This window comes from Cynocephalus volans, chromosome 4 (assembly GCF_027409185.1).
Source record: "Cynocephalus volans isolate mCynVol1 chromosome 4, mCynVol1.pri, whole genome shotgun sequence".
Taxonomy (NCBI): Eukaryota; Metazoa; Chordata; class Mammalia; order Dermoptera; family Cynocephalidae; genus Cynocephalus; species Cynocephalus volans.
Window position 1 is genome coordinate 144,550,893 of NC_084463.1, and position 26,528 is coordinate 144,577,420.

Below are 26,528 nucleotides of genomic sequence, written 5' to 3' on the forward strand. Positions count from 1 at the left end.
AGCTCACAAGCCCCATTACACGTTGCTTAGAAAGGGCCCGTGAGAATTTTTGTCCCAAGTAACCCATCACTGAGCTTGTCACTGGTTTACTCACCTGTGGAAGAAAGTTTGGACGTGGAGTGAGTCTAGGAGGGGGAATAAACTGTGGTACTTTGATGGGCTGAGGAGGTGTTGCCTGAACCTGCTAAAAAATGAGAAAAATAAATAAAACCAGAGAGAACAATCATTGTTCAATATCAAAGCTAAGCATTCTTAAAGTACTTCCAGCCTCACTATTCTCTGGATCAGACACTATTTTCTGAAAGCTTTCATTAGAGTTATACCATCTGAACTAACACTGCATTAAGAAATTTTTTTTACTCTTCCACCTGCTTTACCCTATAAAGTGAACGAACCACACTTCTGTTTCCTCACACATACCTAATGTAGAACATAGCAGGCTCAGCAATCTTAGACAATTTCCTCTGACACTCAAGAACTCTTGCACTTAGATTTTTTTAAAGTCAAGACTATCCACAGTAAAGTCGAACATGCTGCCTGGCCAAATGGGCTTTTTCCTGATATTACAGCTTTACCTAACAGTGAACAGCTTTATTCCTATAGAGAATTTTCTAAGTCCCAGCATCTGGCTGAAGGATCTGGTTGCTTCTCTAAGAATTCCTGGGTAAGTGGCAAAGCCTCACTTTGTTACTCTCCAGTTTCACTCATCACTGGTCATCATTCCAAAGCACCAAGAGCTCTTAGCTGCCATTTAAAGAAGGAAAATTTACACCAAAATTTGGATATATTTCCCCCAAGTTTCTCAGAACATCAGTTTTCCAAACGGCTCAATCCTAGAAATCTCATGAACAATTCTTGTTCAAGTACTTCTTCCTCCAAGGGATCTTTTTTCTATTAAAACTTGGACAATGACAGTGTTATTTTGTGGGTATCTTGAATATTTTTTAAGTGCTCCAACCAACTCCAGTACTTCCTGGGTGCAATCAATTTAAAGAGACAATGAACTAAAATAGTTTACAGGGAGTTTTCCCTGAACCAGAAATATAGCACAAGAGAGTTTAAGCACTGAAGTTTCACAGGAAGGATGTGGATAAGGTAGAGGGAAAGATAAATGAAACAGTGTGTATGCCTCTGTGAAGGACATCTTACCCCTAAACTCAAGTCACACTTTGACCTCAGATAATGCACTGAATTTGGTCCTTGGTGTCCTCTGTAGTTATCTGAGCAGACAGTAGAAAAGTCATATTCTCTTGTCAGCCCCAATGAGGAACTGGTATGGAAACAGGATGATGGAAACAGAAATCCAGCAGGAGCCTAAAATGAATATACTCTACAAATGCATATCCTGAACCCTCTCATATGGACACACATGAGTAGCAGCTGCTGGCTTACCAGAGTGACTGTGTTTTTTGCCACAATTTGGACAGCCTCTGCCCCAGGCCCAGTGACCTTACTAGACGTCTGGAGGTTGACTGGTGTGTTCTGCACATCAGTGCTGAGCACAGCCTTCTGACTGTTGATGGCGGTCACCATTGCAATGGTAGGTCTCTGGCCCACAACAGAAGTAGGCATGGTCGCAGTTGCTGCTTTCAAGACGAGAGGTAGTGTCTTTGTGGTAATCATAGAAGCTGTAGTTACAGTCTTCTAGGAGACATGGAGAACAGATATTAGAACACTGAAATGTGATCCCACTAAACAATATGCTGCTAAACCCCAGAAGAAAACAAAGCAATAACTCATAATCAATCAAGTTTCTCTGTATAACATTTCTCTTGTGTACATACAGCACACTTCTTACTATAGAGAAAGTCAATCTCTAGTTTTGCTAGAGTCCTTAAATTAGTGTCACTCAAATGGGCAATTCATAGTAATAACTGCAGACTAACATGGGCATGGTGTTTTCAACAAGAAACTGAGTGGATTTATAGATACAGAATGAGTGTACTTATTTCTTCTGGTTTTTCTAATACTTTGCTTGCTTTCAATTTAAACTTTGTACAAGTTGCAAATCAATGAAGTACACATCATCTCTATCCTTAATAGCTACAACCTCATGAATATGAAGAAAGTCATCATATAATTCTGGTTATCTGCCTCTTGTGGCACAAAGGTTGGGGTAAAAGGTCAGTGTCTTTTCATTTTCTTGAGTGTCACCCTGGAGAGGAGGAAGGGAAACTCATATGAGGATTTGACAACTGTTGCCTCAGAGGCAATAAATCCCAAACTCCAGATAATGAAACATATTAACCAACCAGTACAGTAAACATCAGTTCTTGATACCAAAGAGATATGAGTCACTACTTTATACTCTTTTCTCTGGAGAACCGCTGCAGAAGTGATCAAAGGTGCAGTGAAACACCCAAGTTTCAAAAAGCCTTAGAGATTAGAGGATGAGCTGAGGTGAGAGGACTGATGCTTCTTAAGTGCCATTGCAGCTTTGAAGCTGTATTTTTCTAGACTTTTTACTAGAATAATTAAAGAAGTCAGTTACAAAGCAATAAAATATAAACAACCTCATTACATGGCATACACATCTATCTGGTGCTACTAGTCACTCAAGATACACACATGTCAGGAACATGAAAATGCATGTGATCAACTCTTTGGTTCTGATTTTGATATTACTCTGCCTTTTCTTCTCGCTGTATTATCTGCAGTATACAATTAGGCAGCTATTAGCCACACGTGGCTATTTAAAATTAAACTAATTAAAACAAAATAAAATTAAAACATAAGTTCCTTAATTGCACTAGCCACATTTCAAGTGTTCAAAAGCCACGTGCGGCTATGGCTACCAAATTGGACAGTGGAGATAGAGAACATTTCCAACACTGCAGAAAGTTCTACTGGACAGCACTGCTCCAGACCAGTGAAAAGTACACCTGCTCTACCAGAAGCAGATCTGGACAACTTCCTTTATGAATTTCTATTTCAGTGTCTATGTAAGTACCTGTGTATTAAGTTGTTTGGTTCTAGGTAATTATTTCCATTTTCTGCCTTATGCACACACATTATTATCTAATATCGAATCTTTTTAAATCTTTTTATTTTTCTTTTAACCAAAAAAATTTAATGATTTAGCCTCATCTATCCTATCATAGCCTAATCAGCATACCTTATTAATACCCGTAATTAAAATCACCCAAGTCTTTGTTTCCTCTTTTCCAAGGCAACAGCACAGAAGTGGCTTATTCTCTTTGCCCTTGCCTCCTCAAATGTGAAATGGCAGTAAAGGGGAACACTGACATTTATTTTGGAGGGGAGTGGACAATCTATTTTCTATCAGTGATGAAAACCAAATAAAAGCCAAATGCTATTTATCATTAGAAATGTTATAGTAATACAGCAGCAAGGACTAACTGCACAATACCAGCTATTTGTAATAAGTATTTTTAACACAGTATGATATTAGCCCTATCTTCTTATCTAAAATGTTTCAATACAAAGAACTTTTGAAGTGGTGAGCAAATCATAACAGATGGCCTTTAATCCTGGTGCTATCATGGGTTTCACGAATAAAGCCCTAGTCAGCAGAACTCACTGATGTGGATTTTAAAAACAGTTGCGCATACTGATACTGCTTTAAAAGAGGTCAATATGCTTTTTGTTTGAGGTAAATTATTATCAATATTTTGAATAACCCTAAACTGATTATTCTACAAAATCCTGAGTTAAACCTCAAACTGACCTGAATTATATATTTACCATTAACCTAATACTTAAAAAACATCGAAACCTAACAAGTTTGTTCACATCTTAGGTTAGCATTTTTATTTTTCTTTACAAATATTTAGTTGTGGCTGATTTCACTACCTGTATTCTAACACCTATATAACCCTGTATAGTATGCAGGCACAAGACCTAGTACTATATGCTTCAATGAAAACTTTCTGAAGAATATATTTACTAACTATTGACACCAAGACACAGCTATTGCTTAGATCTTTACTCCTGGTCTGGTGCTTTTCTATTCCAACTATCAGGGAACATAAACCAAACTCTTGGAGTGTTAGGGTTTAGATGATAAATGGAATCCAGAACTTTGAAGTCCAAGCCTAATGACAACATCTGAACTGTTCTGGCAGGAGGAAGAGAAGACACAAAGAGGAAAGGTGTCCAACAACAAAGTTATTTTTATGGAAGCTGTTATTAGTCCTTGGATAATTAATGCTGTTTAAGTATGATTACCTTCAAGAGAAGGTAGCAGTTTCACACAGTTCCATGAAGAGGTTCTTTAATTTTGACCAAACCCAAATTGCATGAGCTAGAAGTTAATGCAGAAATACATGGCAAGTACCCCTGTCCCAGCCAGCCACCAAAAAAAAAAGAAAAAAAAAAGAAAGAAAGGTGCTTATATAAAACAAAAGTGTATTAAAAGAAAGAAAGAAAGAAAGAAAGAAAGAAAGAAAGAAAGAAAGAAAGAAAGAAAGAAAGAAAGAAAGAAAGAAAGAAAGAAAGAAAGAAAAGAAAGAAAGAAAAAATACATGGCAAGTAGTACCAATAGTAAAATCCTTTTTATTTATTTGTTGGCTAAGTTGTTGTTTACCCACAAAATATCAGGTATCGACTTAAAACAGATGAATTCCAGTGTATAAATCAGAATTTAGACAGATTAAGACTATGAGCCCTAATTAACCTCCACATCTATTTTAGATTATTTTGTTTGTGAATTTTAAATGGAGAGTCACTGTTGTACACTCAAAGAACCATAAATAGACCCCCTCCCTTCTTCCGGTCTATAAAAGTTTGTTTCCTGTTTGGTTTTAGTAAGTATATTTTTCTTTATGTTTGCATTATATCATTAAAAATGAGAAGGTTGTAAATATAGTTTGAAGGGTAAACCTGTATTCAACTGTTCTATTCTTTCACTTTTTCTGTAGATTGGAAAAATTTTTGAAATATACATACAAGCACGGGTTGGAGTTAACTAAGTAAAGGGAACCAGCCTCCCTCTTCTTCCCTGAAAGACTTTCTCATTGCTTTCTTTATACTTTGGTACATTCTAATCACCCGAACTTTTTCCTCCTAACATCTCCTCCAGGCTCACTCTGATTGCTACTTAATAGTTTCTCCTTTCTGAAGTTACATATTTAATATATGCCATATATAATCTCCCATTTGCCCTTGCCCTCATAAACTTTTAATGACTTTCTCTGATTGCCAAAAAAAAAAAAAAAAAAAAAAAAACCAGAAATTTTGGCACACATTGGAGGGCTTCCACCACAAGCTAGCCCCCTCCTGCCTTTCTGGCCTACTTCCCTCTCCACTGGGAGATTTTATGGAATCCAGGCTCCAACCACACCAGTCTAATTGCTATTCCCATGGCATGTATTTACTTTTTTTAACTCCACACTTTTGTTCATACTATACTGTTCTCTACACCTGTGATGCTCTTTCCCCTCTGCTCTATCACTGAAATCCCATTCATCTATCAAGGTCCTGCTCAAATGCTACCTCTTTTGAGAAGCACTTTCTGATCCCTCTAGCCAAAATTATTCTGTCCTCTGTATTTTCACAGCTCTTTACTGGTCCTTTGACTTTATTCTTGTTAGTGATTTGCTAGTGATTTGCATGTTCCTCTCCTTCTCTCAATTTTAGATTCTTGACAAAAGAAACTGTCTTATTTGTGAACCTGCCCTCCACATTGCCTAGCACAGTGCTTGCACATAGTAGGGACTCAATAGATATTTACAGAATAAATGAAAATTAATTATCATAATGTTCCAGGTTCTTGGCAGGGACCATTGCTGATTGTATACCAGAATCTAGCACATAGAGAATGTTCGATAAATACTGATCGATACTTTACTATAAAAACAAAAACCAAAAACCTAGAGGATCTTTTGTCTTTTAGCATTAAACAAAGCAATATAAAACAAAGGTGAACTAAATCAAATTTTTTTTTTTTGTCTTTTTGTGACCGGCCGCACCGCACCGGCCATCCCTATATAGGATCCGAACCCGTGGTGGGAGCGCTGCTGCGCTCCCAGCGCTGCACCCTCCCAAGTGCGCCACCGGGTCGGCCCTAAATCAATTAAATATATCAGATGGGCTACCAGATGAAGAGATGCCACACAACACTGTTTTGGAAACAGTCCCAGGCCCCTCACCATCCACCATCCCAAAGAAACACAGAACTCAGGCTACTAGGAAAAGGAAAAGCTATTACAAAATATATCATAAATATTTCCTTTAATTAGTACAACATGGAACTTTCTGTTAATTGAACAGAAAGTTCCCATGGGTTAAGAGAGAAAACTCCTATATACCAGGAAATAATAAATTCTACCATGCTCTTTCCATATAAACACTTTTTTTAAAAAAAGATGACCAGTAAAGGGATCTTAACCCTTGACTTGGTGCTGTCAGCACCACGCTCTCCCAAGTGAGCTAACCGGCCATCCCTACATAGGAATCCGACCCTGTGGCCTTGGTGTTATCAGCACCACACTCTCCCAAGTGAGCCATGGGCCAGCCCATGTAAACGCTTTTTGATCAAACTGTACTTTGAAAAGAGAACAACCCAACCCAACTCTGTTTAAAACTCCAACAAAAGTAATCCTACAAGCAATCTTCCAGAAGCAATACGAATGCTGATCGGGGGATTTTAAATTTTTGAATGCCTAATTTCCAAATATCCTTGAGGTGATTGGGGTAAAAATTACATAGGCTGCTCTAGCTACATGTAGACCTAGCTCTACAAGACCAGTATCAACAGAGATTTTCCTTTTTCCTTCTCTGGTTTTATACAGTGTTGGCATTTCTTTTTTTGATATTGTATGGCAATATAAAAAAGTAGTTGAATGGAAAGATTTTTCATTCAGAACATCTGAGTTCAAATCTTGGCTCTATCAGATACTACCTATATGATCTTAGGTAAATTACTTAACCTCTCTGTGCCTTAGTTTTCTCTTCTAAAAAAAATAGAGAAAATAATAATACCTTCCTTGTAGGATTAAGGTGAGGAGTATGTCCATTACATATGTAAAGCACTTATAATGGACATACTCCTCACCCTAATCCTATGAAGAAGGTATTGTTATCTCTATATAAGAACTTAAGAGAGAGCCGGCATACAGTAACCTCTATTAAATGTTAATTATCTTTAGTATTTTTATTTGTAATTCATTCTTCACTTGCAAAATGTTATATATGAACCAGGATTCAATGTCCATTAACAGTGAATGGCCAAGTAAAGTACAGGTGTTTTCTTTGCCTATAAAGATATAGTGAAGACTTAGTGTTGGTGAGAAAGAGGGGTCCATGCTTGGGTTTCAGAAGATACCAAAGTCTTTGAAATATGCAAAAATGAATGTATTAAGTGCGAATGTATATTTTTCTGTGGAAGGACCCATAGCATTCTCTTAAAGGTATCTGTAACCTCTAAAGATCAAGAACCACTGCTCCACAGTCCTTTTTTAAAAGGTATGCTCATACTACATATAGGTGTGTGGAGATCAAGCTTGAATAGCTTTCTTAACTGAATGTCATTTCCAAATATGCCCTTTCTGTATATCTTGGTTGCCTACTATCCTTACATTATATGCATGTTTATATGCCCTTCTCAGTAAAAATATTTGCACAGCTACACCAAGTTAGAATGTTATTTCTGGAATTGTTTTTCTGAAATTCTTAGCAAGTAGAAGAGGTCAAGTCACAGATTTTTAGAACAAGTGCAAATACCACCAGAAATTCAAAATCAGGCTTTAATTCTGCTGTAATGCACAGAAGTGATTTTTCTTTGTCACTGACTCCCTTCCCCCCCTCTGGACAGGTAGGAAATCATTTAACTTTTGCTCCTTAGTAATGTTATTTCCTTCTGCTAATGTATTTCAAGTGATTCTTATTCCAGTTATAGTACAGAAAAGTAACCAAAATAACTTTTGTTTAGTGCTAGTTGAGCTTAGTATAGTATGAAACAGGACCCAGTTCTACATGACCAATAACAAATCAATCTACTACATGAAGCCTGCAATGCTCCAATGACACTTTTACCTGTGAAGCAGTCAAACTGGGAGAGGGTGCAGCAGACTGCTGGGCGTGGTGGTGGTGGTACTGCTGTTGTTGCTGTAGCTGCTGTAGTGGTTGCTGCTGTGCTGTTTGTAGTTTGTTTTCAGATTGTGGCAATGGCTGTATTTGGAACTTGTCTGGTTGTTCTTGCTTTACTATCAGGTTCTTCCGTAGCTGTTCAACTACTCTTTTCTACCAAATGAAGACAAAAAGAAAGAAAATCTATCAGCATATTGTTCTGTCAGCTGCATAGAAATATGCAGCAATTATATTCCTCGGACATCTTTTCCATAACTAGCTTCATCTGTAACTTATTTTACACCTAAAATTTACACAGGGCTGGCCAGTTAGCTCAGTTGGCTAGAAAGTGATGTCATAACATCAAAGTCAGGGTTCAGATCCCTGTACTGGCCAACCACCAAAAAAAAATTTTTTTACATAGATTCTACATATAAGGAGTTCAAAGTACATAAGAGACATCACAGTTAACATGAAACAAATGGTATAAGAAACATTTTATATATGGAGCGAATGGAGATCACATGGCAGAGCTCAGATTTCTATTATTAGCTTAGTGTGCTGGCATGACTTGAGCTGTACTACTTCAATTCAAACTTCAGTTTTGCTACTTACCAGCTAACTGATGTTGGGCAAGTTTCTTAACCTACCTGTGCCTCAATGTCCTCTTCTATAAAATGAGGTGATTAACAGTACCCTTTCAATTTTGAATTTTATTGAAACATAATTGATTATACATATTTGTGGGGTACAGAGTTGAACATCAATATCTGTAACAGTACCTTTAGGGCTCTTATGAGTGCCAAATGAGCTTTTATATATATATATATATATATATATATATATATAAGTATTATACACACACACACACACACACACACAATACTCAGGACTATGATTGGCACATTGTTGGTCATTATTGTTTTTTTGCATCTGATAATATAGACACCAGCCATATTAATTATTATTAACCAAACATCATGTATTAATCCCAGTGTAAAACATTAGACAGATTTTTAAACAAAGAAACCTTGATCCCAGCAATATGCAATATAAATAACAAACATCCTAAATTACTTAAATGTGTAACTCACAAGTAGGACTTCTTTGCTGGGATAGGATCTGTGGAAATGCATACATTTGTTTAGACAGAGTAGAGATTTAGCTACATGGGATTAAAATTTCAAGTTAAGGTTTCTTGAATTTTCTAACCTTGTCCAAATTCAAGAAAAATGTGTTTTTGGATACGTTCATTACTAAAATACATTTCAGCAGAATGTGAGCCCCATGAAGGCAGGGACTTATTTGTTCACAACTATAGTATGTGCTTAGAACTATGCTGCTAAGTAAATGTCTTTTTCTCTTCACATGATGTGTAAAGAGATGGAACTGAAGACCAGCAAATGGCTCAGAAAATATATAGTAAACATTTGGGGCCGGACTTGGGCTCTGACTCTCCTGCCCAATGGCTGGAAGAAGGTATAAGAAGCATTGCTCTCATATACTTTCAAGTAAGTTCATCAGCTGAAGTGTGCTATTTCTGATAAAAATAGATTACTAATAGAAATAGATTTTCTAATATAGATTATGAGTGGATTAGAAGTGAATGAAGAGCTTTTAATTGAAACCATAAGGGCCAGATTAATTTTTATTTTTTTATTTTTATTTATTTATTTTTTGGGGTCTTTTTCATGACCGGCACTCAGCCAGTGAGTGCACCGGCCATTCCTATACAGGATCCAAACCCGCGGCGGGAGCGTCGCCACGCTCCCAGCACAGCACTCTCTCGAGTGCTCCACGGGCTCGGCCCCAGATTAATTTTTAAATCCTACTTCTGGTTCTAACCTACTTTATCAATCTACTTCTGGTTCTAACCTACTTTATTCTTTAAACAATCCAAACCCGTATGCTACCTGCTTAACATAGTTTAACATTAAAATATTTACAAAATAGATTTTTAAAAGCTTTAAGTAAAACCAAAATACATTCTTGAGAGAATTTTTATATTTTTATTATTGATTCTTTAGACAACAAAAATATCATATAAAGGTCAATTTTTGGAAAACAATTCTGCTATATATTATACTCTGTTAACACCATCTCTTTGAGTAAATTTTTTTTAAAAAAGGATGCAGAGTCAAAAATATTTGCAGAAACAATCTGCAGAATAATAAAAATGCAAATTAATAAAATATCAAATGCTTATAAAAATTAACTTTCAATTCTTCAAAATTCTATTTCTAAAGTATAAAAGGCAGAGTAAGTGAACTGCTATAGTTTAGAAGGAGAAGTAATAGTAGTAGTGGTGCTGCAGATAATTCTGAGTATCACATGTAGATTTTACTGCTTGGTGACTATCATTTAGACATTTGAAAATTAAATAATTATTTAGAATTGCTTTCCGTCCTCCTTCCCATCGACATCAAACATATTAACAAACTACCTGAAGTGTAGCATCAGCAGCCAGAGAAAGGGACTCCAAGAACCCTTTCAAAAAACAGCTCAAATCAAGGGGAGGAGAGAAACCAGGAGGAAATAATACAACATAAGTGTGACACCTGCCAAAAAATAAACTCTGAACAAAAGCATCACAGAAAACTAAATAATTACTATACTAGGCACAAAAGGAAAGTGTTTTTCTCCTCTACAGCCATCCTTAGGAAATATAGTGTGTGCTCTCCTCCTTACTGTCTAACTGAAGTAAACTAGAAGCAAGAGACAAAGCCCAGAACCTGCTCCCAGCACTATGTACAACAGAAAGGAACAGTAGGGGAAAGAAGGAGAAAGGGATGCAGGCTAGAGTACTCTTTAGCCATATGCCTAGAGCAAGGTGACAACCAATCAGAAACAGAATCAGGAGAGTAGGAGTCAAATGAGTCACCCTGAATTCACAACTGTTCCTCTCCCAGAGCCTGAAACAAAGCCCATGGAAACCCGGGGTGGAGGCAGGTAGGGGAGGGACAAGATAAAAATACTCGTAAACTCACATTAGTCCTTGAGAGAAGGAAAAAAAAGAAGAATGAGCTGTGCAGATTGGACACAGGTCAGAGCATATGAGCCAGGTAAAGTTTTCTGTAAAAGGTGACTGGTATTTCAAAGTGCCAGTCAGAAAAGCATTATTCCTCAGTCCTTGCTGTGTTCATCAGATTAGAAGAATACCATGCACGTGGCCGTACATGTCTGTGGATGTCTGTGAAATTTCTAAAGAAAATCAAGGTTTGGTGGAAGTACTGATGCCTTCAGCCACTTAAATATGCATGACTGCAGTTCAAAAACCAACGATCAAAGCTAGGTGAGCACTGCAGCAGAGGTGCTCCTTAGGAATAGAGACCCTGCACAGTCCTTTTTAAAGGACTGGCTGATAAAGGACAGTTGCTGTGCATATTAGTTGGCTTTTCTAAGTCCCACAATCCAGTCAGTTCAGTCTTGCAGCTCTGGCAATCACAATACTCATATAACTTCAGTGAGACCCTGATCAAGATCAGTACCAGTTCTGGATGGCAATGAGTGAACACAGCTATAATATTTCATAAATACTGCTGTGTGGTATCAAGCAAAATTCTTAATATTCACTATACAAAGGATATCCTCTCATCTCCACAGGAGGTAAGCCTATATACTTTTACTATTATGTGTTTTAAACAAAGAAATCATGACTTCTGCTGGTCATAATGAAGATTATACTGGTATAAACAATTTGATATATTCAAGAGTATTCATGTATAAAGGAGATCTTCAAACGTAGATAATTATCTTGGAACATTATCTTGAAGCTTTGAGAAAAGGCTAAATTTAACAAACTGACTGTTCATCATAAATTAAATCAGAGTTAAAAGAGAGGGGGGGAAACAAGGGAAATAGAAAAATTGGAAAGAACAAAGGCTGAAGGGAGGGAGAAAAAGTTAATAACTTGTCATCTTCTCTCTTAATGTATTTTCTATAAACAAAAGGCCTATGTGCCAAGCCTCCAGAATGGCTAGTACCACCCCCTTCAATCCATCTGACAAGAACTCCATAAATCCCGCAGGTAATAACAAGCCTCAGATTCCCCACACATTCGCATCACTGGATTTCATCAGAGCTTGTTTGGGCAGAAGAGTTCACAGAGCCTCTGACACTTCAAGTCACAGTTTCCAACACAGGTAGTCAAGGTGGTCAATATTGTGACATTCAGCAATAGTATCAATATGTTCACATGACAGCAAGACAGATCTTGAAGAAAAATACAGAATTTTATAGGTCCAATACAACAGAAAATTGGGTTCATTCTCTGCTTGGAAACTGTTCCAAGTTCCATGGACTTGATCAACATAGAAGGAAGATGAAGAGATGGAAAAACAGCTCCCAACCCTCCAATCAAGCCACCAGTTTATTTCCATCAACAAATTCTCACATAGATTTTAGAAAGCTTCTCTCAAAGGAACTCCAGGCACAAGGCCCTGTCCTCCACGACTGGATGTCAGTGCTTCTAGTCTCTGCTTTTTCACAGGGTGAGTCACTCAACTTGTGTGTGCTCTATGAAGACATCTTATGTAGTACATCCCTGCCTTAAAAATTCACCTTTTTTCCTCCATGAATCAATATACAATCTGAAAATATAACCCTCACCCTTCATACTAGAGGCTAACAGAGGCTAATAGAGACTTGTAACTTCACAAAACAGTCAAGAACAAATCTTACTCATCCTCATACTTAAAATGCAGTGAAAATCTTTCTAGGTCTTCAGACTCACCAATTGTTCAGAATGAAACCAAGGATAATGAACTTTACATGTGCAGAAAAATTAACCTGAAGAAATTTATATTTGTGGATGAAATCAAAATTTATCCAAAGAGAAAAAAAAAAAAAAAAACTTTCTACTATCTGACCTAAACTCAACCACTGCATCTATAAGTTACACCAACATGATACAGGAAGGAGATATGACAGTCTTAAGAATGTACCACACGATTATCCTCTAATGAATAGAGTACGTGTTACTGGCATAACATTAGTGACAAAATTACCATCCAGAGTAAAAGGTATGTATTGCGGTTTTTTTGGGTTTTGTTCTTTGGGTTTTTTTTGGGGGGGGGGGGTTGCGGCTGGCCAGTACAGGGATCAAATAAATCCTGTACCCTTGGTATTAACCATGCTGCAACCAAAAAAGTGAAGAATTCCACCATTTTATGAACAAAAACACAGGAAAAGAAGCAAAAAACACAAGATAAACTACCTCCTTAATGCAATAAGTAAAACTCAGTGGGAGAATATGCACTGAAGTTATTGAAGGAAATATTCCAGGGAAACACTGGATAGAATTATAACAGAGAAGGAGGAGGAGCAGAAATATTGATGGCAGCAGCTATAAAAATATACTTAGCTAAAAATAATTGCATTTTATCCGTTTTGTAAGATACTAGAAGGTTTTCCCCAAACTATCTGAGATTCAGTTTCAGAGTAAGAATCAGACAAATAGCTTTATCCCTTTAAAATCTTTTTAAAGGGACATATCCTTTTAAAATACCACCAAACTTTTGACAGAAGCAGTATGTACAACCTCATCTATATGGTGAACTGGATATGTTGTTTACCAAAGAGGACTTGTTTCCTAATTTTCAAATTTGGGAATATAGATTATTATTTCATAGTTCTGCAAGGTGTCATGGAATTTGTACAGTACGATATAAATAAATTAGGGATCAGAGGCAGTTAGAAATATCAGAGGTTTCTTCAATAAGATTTAAAATTCTCTACACTGATGTTTAACAGACAATGGCGAATGCATACATCATGGTATTGATTAAACTTTGGCTTACTTTTTTAATTAAAAAATTATTCTTTGGGTTTAGTCTTCCTTCAACACACACACTCTCTCTTTTTCACGTTGGTATTTACATCAATAGATTTTATATCCCATCTCCACCGGAGATTAGACCTTTTGTTCACATAAATGGGATTTATACTCCATCTCTATAGGGGATAAGACCCTTTACTTGCTAGCCTGATTGAAACGCAGTTTACATTTTTCTTATTTAGTTCATTCATGCTCTGATAGGTAAACTCAACCCCACTTCCCCCTCCCCCAGCTTGATATGAATGACTATATAGACTGCTAATATTCTACAGCCAAACCCTGCCTAAATCTAGGGACCCTTCTAAGAAACTAGAGACTGCCTTTAATTTGCATCAAACAAGAAGGAGTGTAGCTGTTGTATTCAAGAGAGATGTGACCCCGGAGAACTGCAGATCCCAAAAGGTAACATATGAACATATTTGGGCAAAATAGTATAAATACACAGACCAAAAAAGAGCACTGCATGCTGGAAAGAGTGGTTGTTGTAATACATTTTTGTATAATAAAGACCAAGAAGTCCCAAATCGGAAACCGGTTATCATACATTTTATACATTCTCTATGTTTCTTTGAAGCCCAAGCTATACTGTCCTTGCTTCAGAAAAATGTTGAGAATCAAATGAATTAATGGTGGGGAATGCTTAGGAAACTATCAAGGGCAATGTGAAAATAAGGGGGATGGTAACCAATGAATAATACAATTTGTCTAGTATAAATTTTTAACTCAGAGCAACAATAATTAAATTTGACTTTTATTTCCAATGTCAATTATATTTCAATAACATGATTTTTAACATCTAAATCAAACATTTTGATGTTAATTCAAACTATGTTTTTCATGAGAATTGTCAAAAAAAGAAGTAGAGTATTAAGGAAGCAAATGCTACCTGTTGCCTTTTTATCTCAGAAATCAAACACATTAGGGAATATATCCCTGTGTAGAAATCTAGGTACAGCCCAGATTTCTTACACCTCTACAGTGGTTCAGGGCCTAAAGCTGAATGCATAAAATAAATGTCCAATTTAAATGCAACCTGACCCAGCAAAGACCCTAGATACAGTAATAAGGACAGCAGGAAAAAACATAAGAACCATTTATAACCTGCACAATTTAGCTGTTTGCTAACATAAAAAAAGTACCTGAATCATTGTTTGTACCACAATGAGATATGACACAGAGGCTATTAATTTGTAAATTAAACTCCAGTTCAGGAAAATGCATGTCCCTCTGTAACTCTCTGTTTACAGAACACTATTGCACACACCACCAGTTTGTCATTCATCATTCCATGGCTCTGCCCCACAACTTAAAAGGCGGCACTGCCTTGTTGATATCAGAGTATGTCACAAACTATAGAAATTCTCTCATTCCTCTGCCCTGAAGCTGCTGTGGTTTTCCTCACAAAAGAATTATGATTAAAGATGGCTGTACAGTAGCTGTCCCTGACAAGTTGGATATGAAAATATAATTTAAGAACAGTGATGATCCTAAAATGGGTGAAGAAGGGAGGAAAAAAACAAAAAATCTCTGTCATTTTATGGAACATTGTTAAGATAAAACAGATTGTTTTGCCTACTCCAAGCCCTAGGTACCATTTGAGATAATATAGGAAACCCTTTTTCACAGAAACACAAGACAGAATCATATGCTGGAAGAGGTAAATATAATAGATTATCTGATTAAATTCTATGCAGGATACATCTACTAAGGCATAGGTCAGTGATTTCCAAAGGTGAGATTATCTTTTAACAACCCTCAATTCTGCAGTTTTTTCTTAAAAGAGAGAAAAAAGACAATAGTATTAAAATGATATACTATCAGGTAATATATATCATGTAGAAAATATTCTATGATGAAATGTAATATTTTCCTCACATTTAAACAAATTAACTCCTATAAATCACTAAACACTGACATTTTTAATTGGAAAGTATTTTAACACAAGTACATCCTGAACATCACACTCTTGATGTTTAAAAACATAATTTTTATCATCTATAATAATGGCATTAACACACAGATTGGAAAAGATTCAAAAGCTACTGAATAAGTATATTTTAATTTCAATAATATTCACAATTTCAGTAGTTGAATTTATCACCTAGTATTTGCTACAATCACTTAAAGAGAAAAATGACCAGTGTTACAAATTTACTTTCTGACAAGACCCCACATAAAACAACACGGAGGGAGCAATTCCATCACCTATGTAGGCTGCCAAAATGACGGACCGTTAACTTCAAGGGATTGGATCTTCCAAGACATGTGACAAAGGATAATTTGCAATACACTGTATTTAGTCTTAGTTTTCTGGATCAGAAACAGAAGACCTGAATTCATTTCATTCATTTCAAAATTTTAGAGCAAGTCTGCCTTTTTTTTTTTTCCAGCAACTGGCCAGTATGGGGATACAAACCAGTGACCTAGGCTGTGCTCTAACCAACTGAGCCAACCAGCCAGCCCAAGTTTGCTTTTTTGTTTTAAATTGAAAGTACTAGAAATTTTATACGAGAGAGAGAGAGAGAGAGAGAGAGAGAGAGAGAGAGAGAGAGGTTAAGCAATATAGATAATCTCTTAATGAATAAAATGCCATTTGGTTAAAAATTTAAGTATTTTATTAAATCTTAAGTGTGAAGAAAAATATTTTCACAAGCTATAAAAATCACAAAATCCAATCCATAAATTTCTATGCAAATATTGAGTCTCCCTCACAAGTTTCAGAAAGGATGGAATGGCCACAGTAAAAATAATATATTATTTGTATCTTCTAGCATACTTTTTAGCACCGAAGGTGTAGCTTACTTTTACTATCCTATTCTCTAGTTTCTACATACAGCAAAAGTACTTAGGTGCAGAGTCAAAAGAGGCCACTGTCCTGCATATGGTCAGTCCCCTGACTTTTTTTTTTTAAATAGGCTATATTTTTTAGAGCAGTGTAAGGTTCACAGCAAAATTGAGTGGAAAAGAAAGAGCTCACATTTACTCCTTGCCCCCACAAAAGCACACCTCCTCACTACCAACAACATTCTGCGCTAGAGTGGGACATTCGTTACAACTGGTCAGCCTACAATGACATACCACTATCATTCAAGGTCCATAATTTACATTAGGGTTCACTCTTGGTGCTGTACGTTCTATGGATTTGGACAAATGTATAATGACATGTATCTACTATTGTAGTATCATGCAGAGTAGTTTCACTGCCCTAAAATTTCTCTGCATTCTGTTTATTCATCCCTCCCCACTCCCAACCCCTGGCAATCACTATCTTTTACTGTCTCCATAGTTTTGCCTTTTCCAGAATGTCATATAGTTGAAAACATACGATATGTTGCCTTTTCAGACTGGCTTCTTTCACTTAGTAATATGCATTTAAGGTAACTCCATGTCTTTTCATGGCTTGATAGCTCATTTCTTTTTAGCTCTGAATAATACTGCATTGTCTGAATGTACCACAGTAGTCCCTTGATTTTTTTATACAGTCTAATGCGGTAGCTGGTAAATTCTATAATGCTTACATTAAAAACAAAGTAATAATATCAGACAGATATTACTTGACAGGTAGAACACTGAGGATATAAGTAGATAAGTGACTTGACCTAGGTCTCAAGTTAGGGGTAGAATTAGAGTTCTAGCTCCTGATAACTAATTCCATACACCACCCCACGCCCCTGACACCATTATTTGACTTACCGGTAAGGATCTGGAGCCCTCACATCTATCGACTACATAACGTAGTGCAGTAAGCCACACAAGTACCCAGTTAAAACCTTAATTATACATACATACCTACACACACACACATATATATTGGGCTTTTTTTCCTCTTCCACTCTACTTTTAGGAAAAATAAGTAGAGAGGCAGTATTGTGCAGTAGAAATAATACAAAGGGTCAAGAAATCTGGGTTCTAGTCTCATATCTGTCACTAAATAAGGTTTGTGACCTTCAGTAAGTTATTCACCCAATATTGGTCTCATCTTCTCCACTCAGTCTCTAACATTCTCATCTATTAAAATTCCATGAATCTCTGAATGGCAAGTATACAAGCTCCTGATGTATACCTTCCACCTCTATAGCACTGTACATAGAAAACTAATGCTCATAATGATTCCGACGTACCACAAAGAAGCTAAATCATTAATAATAGTTTCATTCAGAGGTTGGAAACTCACTCACATAAACATGTAATCTGATGATTACCTACTGCCAGGCAGGTAATATACGTGAATGAAGCAGACCAGGGAACAATGGTCTAAGATAATAGGGAACAACGGGACTAAGGCCAACTGGAGAGGGAGTGTCCTGTCTAAAGGCACTAGTGAATGAATAGCTTTTAATACTGTGAGTCAAACAAAATATCTATACTGTTAGATAAAGCCCATGGGCTACCAGTTTTTAACCTCTAGACAGTAATTACACTCACTAAACTATAACTACTAGGAGAGGAAAGTAGAAACAAACATTACTTAGAAAAATTTTCAACACCAGGAGGTAAGTCAAAAACTATTTCAGATAACCAGAAAATTCAAATGGACTTCTGGCTAACCAAAATTTTACCATAATGAAAGGGCTAGGTCATGACTTTATTGAGACGATGCACAGACGTAAAAAGCAAATTATCAATGGGTACTGAGAAGACTATGCCAAGATAAAATATCTGAAGACACAGGGAGACAGACTATATACAAAATATAAAAGTGAGAATGAAAAATTTAGTAATAATATTTTCCATAATTGTGCCTACTTTATCAAAACAGCCTGAAGTACCTTACAGATAATTCAACCCCCATCACACAAAACCAATATAATGATGAACTGGAATTAGTTTCTCTACCATTGAACTGCAGCTGTTTAAACAGCCCATACAGAAGAGGTCAGAAAAGTGAAAACCACTTTGTTGAAGCTGTCCAGGGGATTATAGTAAGCAAAATGTAATCATCAGACTTAGAATCCAACCAGAACACTTAAACTAACATCTCCTACACTTATCTGGTTCTTGTTTCTGAGTACTTGGATTTTTCAAAATCAATTAATTTACATGATTAAGAAAAAAAGGAACTCATGTTATAAACATATGGAGTATTTAATAACTTTTCAAGGATCCTACTTTCTGAGTGAACCCTAAATGAAAAATGATGGTACCATTTTCCATAAATATTTCCCTAATGATTTTTTTTTAGTGTAAGTAATCACATTTATGCAGCACTTTACACTTGTAAATTTTCACACCCTCTTTATCAAATAAGATTCTCACAACCATGTGGGGTGGATTAAGGTAACTCATTGCATCAGATAGGGAGACAGAGGCAGTGGTGATTAGATGACCAAAAGTTTACAAAGTTACCTGATAGTAAAGCAGGGACTAGAATATGGAACCCCTACCCTCTCTGGAAAACTAGTTTCAGGAAAGCTCTATTCACTGAACAAAAACCTGGAGCTCACTTTTCTGAGCCAACTTTTCTGGGCCTAACAGGATGCTGGGTGGTATCCCAGCAGACTGACTGAATGCAGAGTATACTAGTGTGGGGAGCTGGCCAAAGGGAAGAGATGTCTTTTACTGGTCATCAGTCTCCAGATATAGTAAATGGCCAGGAAACAAAATCAGACTGTTGAGATCCAAGGAAGCAGAGTAACCTGTGCAACAAACTAAAGGGGCCAAGCAGGAGAAGAGCCAGAGGACACACTGAAGATAGGAAATGGGACAGCCAGAAATGAGGCATGGATAGCTTGAGAGATGGCTCTGGAGCATATACCAATAGTGTCCATCTGAGGTGAATTTCCTATAAACTGTCTGAATACTTGGAAGGGGCAGGAATGTTCTTAAAGGGACTGAGCAGAGCTGGATAACTTGCTCTAAAATGCCAGAGAGACTGTATTTCTGTCATCCAAGATACTCTCTCTGGCAGCTGAGCAGGAATACACACTGGAGCCAACCTAACAAGAATGAAATGCTTCCTCATCTATGGAGTATGACGGACAATTTTAAGATTCTATTGCTAACCTTCTAGCCTCCAGCCAAAAACTTTAATTCTGGAACAATGACTTCAATTTAATAAATGGAATGGACACTGGCAACATTTAAACTGGTAAAATGTTGAGCTCTAGTGGGTTTTTAAAGGAGTAAGTCACAGCAAACTTTACTTACCAGCCACTAATATAAAGCTGGATCTAAAAATTTTACTCACTAACAGGTTTATCTTACTGACATAAAAACTATATAGCTATTTTTCTTTTAAAATAGAGTACAGATGATCAAGACCCATATGCAAAGGGGTTGGAGAAATAACATTATAAACTACAGAGGTTTTAAAATCAGCCTCCCTGCTTTCACAGCTGCTACTAGGAATACTGGCTGCCACTCCCCCACCCATCATACAAGACCAGGGCTCAGTCAACAAGACTGCTGTGCAAGTGACAAAGCCATCACTTCTGCTTAGTCTTCACAGGCCTAATGTATGTGATGCCAAATTTACTTATCTCAGTAGGCAGCACAGCCTCACCAAGAGTGGTTGTTTTAGGCTTTGTAAGAACAAGACGTCAGGGGTTTTGTTGTTGTATCATTCTGCAACATCTTATTTCAACTCTGTGCTGAGCTGGTAAAAGCACTGAATCAACTGCGTTCCGCAACCCAGCTCTGCTTAGCTTACCCTTCAGGTGTTCCAGTAGCAGGATAACTTTGCAACATTCACTGGCAATATGACACACTAGTAACACAGATTTGTCTAGTCATTACACCCTTTGAATGTCTCCCTGGTCTTTCTCTGTCCTTGTCCCTCCTTGCTGCATTTTCCTTACTAAATATTTTCTATGAAATTTTCAACCAAAGGACATAAAGATCTAACTCCATCTTGAGCCCATAGAAATGTGTGTAATCTCTGTGCTATATGTAGATCCCAGGACAAAGAACTGTTAGATGGTACATGAGCTTCCTACAGTCTACTCTGTTTAGATGCTGAGAATGAGAAGAGATGATTTTCCATCCCTTTAAAAGAATCCAGTTGGTTTAGGGATGGCTATAAGGGCAAATATGATGAACCTGAATGGTAAAAGTAGGGATATTTGTTGTCTGGTGGATACAGTGGAATGGACCCACTCATGTACAAGCTGTCAGCTTTGCCACTAATCAGAGGGGAGAAAGCACCTTCAGGAAAAGAAAATGGAACAAATTGAGTGGAAAAGAAGAAGTGACACAAAAGTACAATGCTTAACAAGCTGCTTTTCTTGGTGGTTGAAAATGCTCCTTTCCTAACTTAGACTCCCTATAACAGGAAGAAATCATTCCTACACAGGGGTGCATACCTATACTGCACAGGGTGTTTGTTTGCATGACAGTTATACTGTCATAATTTTAGATGGTTAAACCTCTGCTCCAGCGTTTATAAAAGATCAGAGCACTTGTCACTCTTGGTGCAGGTAGAGGAAGATAGAGTGGTTGAGCAGTTCATTTTTCTTTATAATTACACTCCATTAACCTTCCACATGAGAGCTCCCCTGTGCTTTCATACTAGCAGCACCAACTGGCTGCATTTGATAAGGCTCTACAGAGTCTGCAAGACCAGCACATGCAACAAAAGGAACACTTTAATACTGCAGACTTAAGCAGAAGCTGAACACAGCTCCGTTACTTATTGGCACACATATTCAGCTCAATTATACAGGTGTAGACAAAAACAAATCAAAAACACAAAGCTAGAAACCAGCAAACAAATGCTGGGAGCTTATTTAAATCAAAAGTGATTCAAAAATCTTTATAGATAATCTTTGTAATATTAAAACCCCAATTTTATTATTTTTCTAATCTTTGATGATGTGGTATCCTATAAGAAATATAGGATATAGTACTCAGTATACTAAAGCTTAAAGGGTGACACAATTACAAGGTGATCTGTATTGAAATTAGATCATACTGGTATCTACAAGCTACATGTCGTGAAGGTAATTTACTTGGTAAAGTATTTCTCTTTATATATTTATTGCTCAGGAACTCAGATAAACTGGTTAAGAACTAGCACTAAATCTATCTCTATCCTTCTTGACAGTGGTCACATAAATGATTTCCCTTTTTGAGAGAGAGCGAAATTCATTCCATTAATAATACATTCTCTTGGAGTTTTTAATGCAGTTCCAGGAATGCAATTTTCCATGTGCACAAAAGTAGATTAGTGCTTTTTCTACTCAGAGCAAAGGCTAGGCGTACATGCTTGAGCAGATAAAATGAAAGCCAATTTGGGAAGTAGGTGCTGGCACAATTAATCTTGAATACGATCCCAATAATTTGGGAAACAAAAAGTAGCTGTATTAACACCTCTGCCTTAACAATGGCATTCACAGCCTTCACAGCATCTCAGAATATGGTTTCTACCATGGTAATTTGTGTTTCTGGGTACATCCCTTACCAAAGTGACCTAAGAAAGGTCAACAGTTATCCTCATAATGCTGCTCACTACTAACTCACTTTCTGTGGACACAAATTTATGCACTGGGAAGGTTAGTCTATGATATAGCATAATCTGATAATCAGAAAATTAAAGTATAGGAATGCAAAATTGATTTCATTAATCAAAATCCATATTTAAAACACTTTTCTAGAGATATAAAACTATCGCAAAATCTTGTTTTTGAAAATTAATGAGATGCTTGGTACTTTTGAAAGTGTTTGGTAGAGAAATGTTTGTTTACATTTATATTTGGAAGATCAATGATTAGATCTGGGAATTCTACTACACTCTTCCTTTTTTCTATGCTTGATGTATGACAATGAAGGATTTTTTCCACGAATATTTTTCCTTTGCTTAATATCATTACAAATTTATGTTGCTGTATGTTTTTATGACACTTACCACTATGATATCCTTTTTAAAAATGTCTTTCTTAACCCAAATACCAGATGTGTGCTTGCAACTACAGGGCCTATTCTTCTTAAAAACCCATATCAAAGACATCATTTTAATATTATCTTGTTGCATGTTACAGGATGGAACATTCAGAATGATGTTGAATGACTGACCACATGCCAAAAGATAATGCCAGCCCCATGCCTATATGAAACAGCTCCTGAAAATGTTGGTTTCTCATATGTCCAGATCCAGTGACAATAAGATTCCTACCCGCTAGTAACACATTGTTCATTTCCCAATGAATAGAATTTATTTCACTAAATGCTTGTTTTTCAGCCTTAAAAGTAGCGCACAAATTAAAACTCCATTCTCTATAACCTTGTTAAGAATCAGATAATCTACCTGTTCAAGATCTGTCGCTTTGACTCTTTGCTGGGCCATCTGTTTACATGTGCTGCTTGTCTCACAGTGCAAATCAACCTGCTGCTGAGCAGACCTGCCTCATGCTGCAAACTCATTCTGCAGTTTCAACCTCCCTAACCAGCAATAGGTCCTCTTATCAGAATCTAAAACTACCACTTCAATCAGCTAGAGTCAGACCTTATTCTACTGCTCATGTATAAAAATATGATATACCACAGGCCTATGTGCAAACAGGTCATCTCTGAACACTGGGCTCGTGAGGAAGGTGGCAGCACAGTTTTGCGCCTATCAAAACATTTTAGTGCCATCAGCAGCAGTCAACCTGCTACCCAGAAATATACATGTGCAACTATGGAGAAAATCTAAAAAGACTGCTGAATCCCAGAGGGTAAGAGTATGATCTGCAAATACAAACCATTCTGGTAGTCTTTGTTTTAGATATTGGTAACTTATTCATAGCTGGGTTTCCATCTGTGTTATTAGCACACAAATTCAAAGCAGTATTAGAAGAGGTTCTTAGAACATCCTTTGAATCATCCACAACTATCAATTTGTTCGCTGTTTTGCATGCACTTTGCTAATCACTCTCTCATCTTAAATGTGAAAGGATGTTAGGGCCACGAACAGAGTGATGAGCAGTATATGGTTTGAAGACAAAATTTAATGAATATGCCTACTGAGTACATAGTATTACAGCAGATGTTGTCATATAATATTAAAAAGTTGAAGTTTATGTACCTATTTCAGGAGACAGAAGATGTATATGCAAAAGAACTATAATATTTCTTACGGAGTATCAACAAGCAAAATTATTGGAAGATTTTAAAAACTATGTAAACAGAAAAGAGAGCAAGAAATGGAAAAAGCAGGGCCACAAACAGAAGATCAAACCTTGGACAGTGTATATTTTGAGCTAAACCCAAGAAAAAAAATGTTTTTTAAATAAAATGTAATATTATTAATATGATTTTTTACATTCTAGGATGTTGTTGCGGAGCAGATGGGAGTGAGGGGGAGAGGGGAAAGGTCAAGGAAATGGGATGGAAGGTGGAAGGAGGAAAGAGGAGGGGTGAGATTGAGGCCTGTGGCACCCCCCTCATTCCCACAGGGGAGGGGGTCAGGGGGCTTCCAGTGGTGGCTTGGTCATTGCCGGGCTGGGTGCCCTTGCACAGGGCAGCGGTGTGTGGCCGAGGCCCAAAGCCCCCCCACCCCCCCGCCCAGAAAATTTTTTGAGATTACAAAAATTAAATGTGGGCTATCAATAATAATTAAAAATTATTACTTTGGAGAAATGGAGTAAGGCAAGTTTCCATGCTATTGGTTGATAATAGGTCCCTAAATAAATAATATGTACCCAATGAAAAGGCACATATAGACTTCCACTGGGCTCTATCCTTCACATTTAAGAAAGCTATTTTTTGAGAATACAATGTAGAATTAACATACCTTGTTTCTAACAAACACACTTCAAACAAACGCACTTCAAAATGAAATCTTATTTTGGAAGGGAAATTTAAAAATGTATCTATAGAGGGCAAAAAAAATGTATAATTTAGAAGGAGCTGAACAGTAACTGGACTGGTAATTAGAAGAGGAAGAACTATGTCAATCGTGCAGAAACACACCTAAAAGCACAGATTTCAAAGGACCACTAAATATTATGTTACTTATTTGATGATGACAAAGCAGAGGGATGATAAGGAACTGATACCTACATGATAATTTCTTTATCTTAGTGGATGGGAAATTCATCATGTTACATTTTGTTCAAGCCCCTACTGTCTCCCATGTACACAAACATCTTAACTTTTCTCCTGAGGATGAGTCATAGCAATAGTGAATACAAAAGCTTATCTTATTCCTCTGTGCTAAGGGAAAAGTCACAAACTTCTGCAAGGCTGGCAGCAATATGACATTTATTAAACAAGTAGCAACATCTCTAGTGTTTTTAAACAAACACTGATAAATGGGAAATGATGATCTGGGGGAGATTCTAATTTTTAAATTGACTGGAAAGTTGAGGCTAGTATGTTAACCCCCTAAACGGCTTGATACTTGCAAACAAAACAAAACAAAAGCACCAGTCAAATTGGAAGTGAAGGCAGCAAAGTGTAAAGAAGAAAGCAACATATTTAGCATGAAAAAACTGCTACACCATTTCTCACACTATGCTATGAAATTAAATTATTCACTTCCACACTATATGCCAAGGAATATAGTGTTATTTGGAAAATATAATCTCTCATCTTTAGATATACCAGCAGCTAAACTCTATCTTAGTCATACTCTACTGGGAGTTACAGGGTCTCTTTCCTCAAGATATGATACACTCAGAACACTTTTGAATTCACTGTTGAAAATGACCAATAGTTGAGATGTGGGACTAAAGATAAATGAGTACAAAATTACCATAAACTAATTAACAGTCAAACTGTGGGTGTTATTTAAAGACTTTGTAATGTTTTCCTTTTGAAAAAGTAAAGAGACTTAAAACTGACCCAAAACACATCAGGTGCAATTGTCTAATGATGATTTTAATCCAACCCTTCTGAAACATTCCTTTAGAATATATAAACTATACATCAGTTTTTCATTATTTGTTTCACATTCAGGTCACTATTTGTGTCATTTTTTATATTCAAAATCTATGTTAAAATGAGAATTTGATATTCTAAACTTGAGTAATGTCACATCACTAGTTAAACAAATCTTAACCATAAAACCCAGACATTTTGGTAACACAACGGAAATAATACACTGGAACTTATTCACATAGCTGATGCAGAAGGAGAAACATCACAGAAGTTGAAGGAGAAAAATTGAAAGCCATATATGGTTCTGGTAGAGAATCTAAAAGGAATGTGGAAATCGGAAAACCATCAGGGTAAAGTCAAGGATTCTGTGACTACTCGGGTGGGTGGAAATGGGGTTCTAAGATGTTTTGTCAGCAGGTCTAATGACAGGTCATTAGATATTACCGTATCAACAAATTTCTATTCTAATAAATTATTGCCATGTACTTAACCAATGGGCCTGTAGAGTCTAATGAGATAAAACCATATTCATCTGACCTAGGAAATAAATAACAAACTAATAATGGAAGCCTAAGTTGTAATGACTAATTGGTGCTTCTGCCACGTGCACCACAGCTTCAACAGACCAGCTAATAACACATGGAAGAAAACAAAAACACTGCTAGCTAATGCTGCATTTTTGTATAAGAAAAGAGCACAAAAAGGATTAACTGCATTCTTTTTTCCCCCTCTGATGCTTACACTTTAAAAATTCCATTAGTATCTTGCAAGATTTTTAAAAGAAAAGCTGCACACATCAGAGTTAACTGATATGATAGGCCATGGAAGAATAAAACCAATAAGAAACCTTTCTGTTCTGCACTTCACA

The 26,528-nt window shown here is 36.7% G+C and overlaps 1 protein-coding gene across 7 annotated transcripts in view; it reads right to left on the minus strand.

Moving 5' to 3' along the window:
* PHF21A (PHD finger protein 21A) overlaps window positions 1-26,528 on the minus strand; it is a 170,936-nt gene that overhangs the window by 33,222 nt on the left and 111,186 nt on the right. For 5 of the 7 annotated variants that reach the window (XM_063093236.1, XM_063093237.1, XM_063093238.1 and 2 more), the window contains 3 exons: window positions 7,996-8,202; window positions 1,393-1,644; window positions 95-184 (listed from right to left, as the gene is read on the minus strand). In XM_063093236.1, the coding sequence (XP_062949306.1) occupies window positions 95-184; window positions 1,393-1,644; window positions 7,996-8,202 (549 nt within the window). The remainder of the gene's footprint in view (window positions 1-94; window positions 185-1,392; window positions 1,645-7,995; window positions 8,203-26,528) is intronic. The other 2 variants (XM_063093241.1, XM_063093242.1) reach the window with 2 other exon arrangements.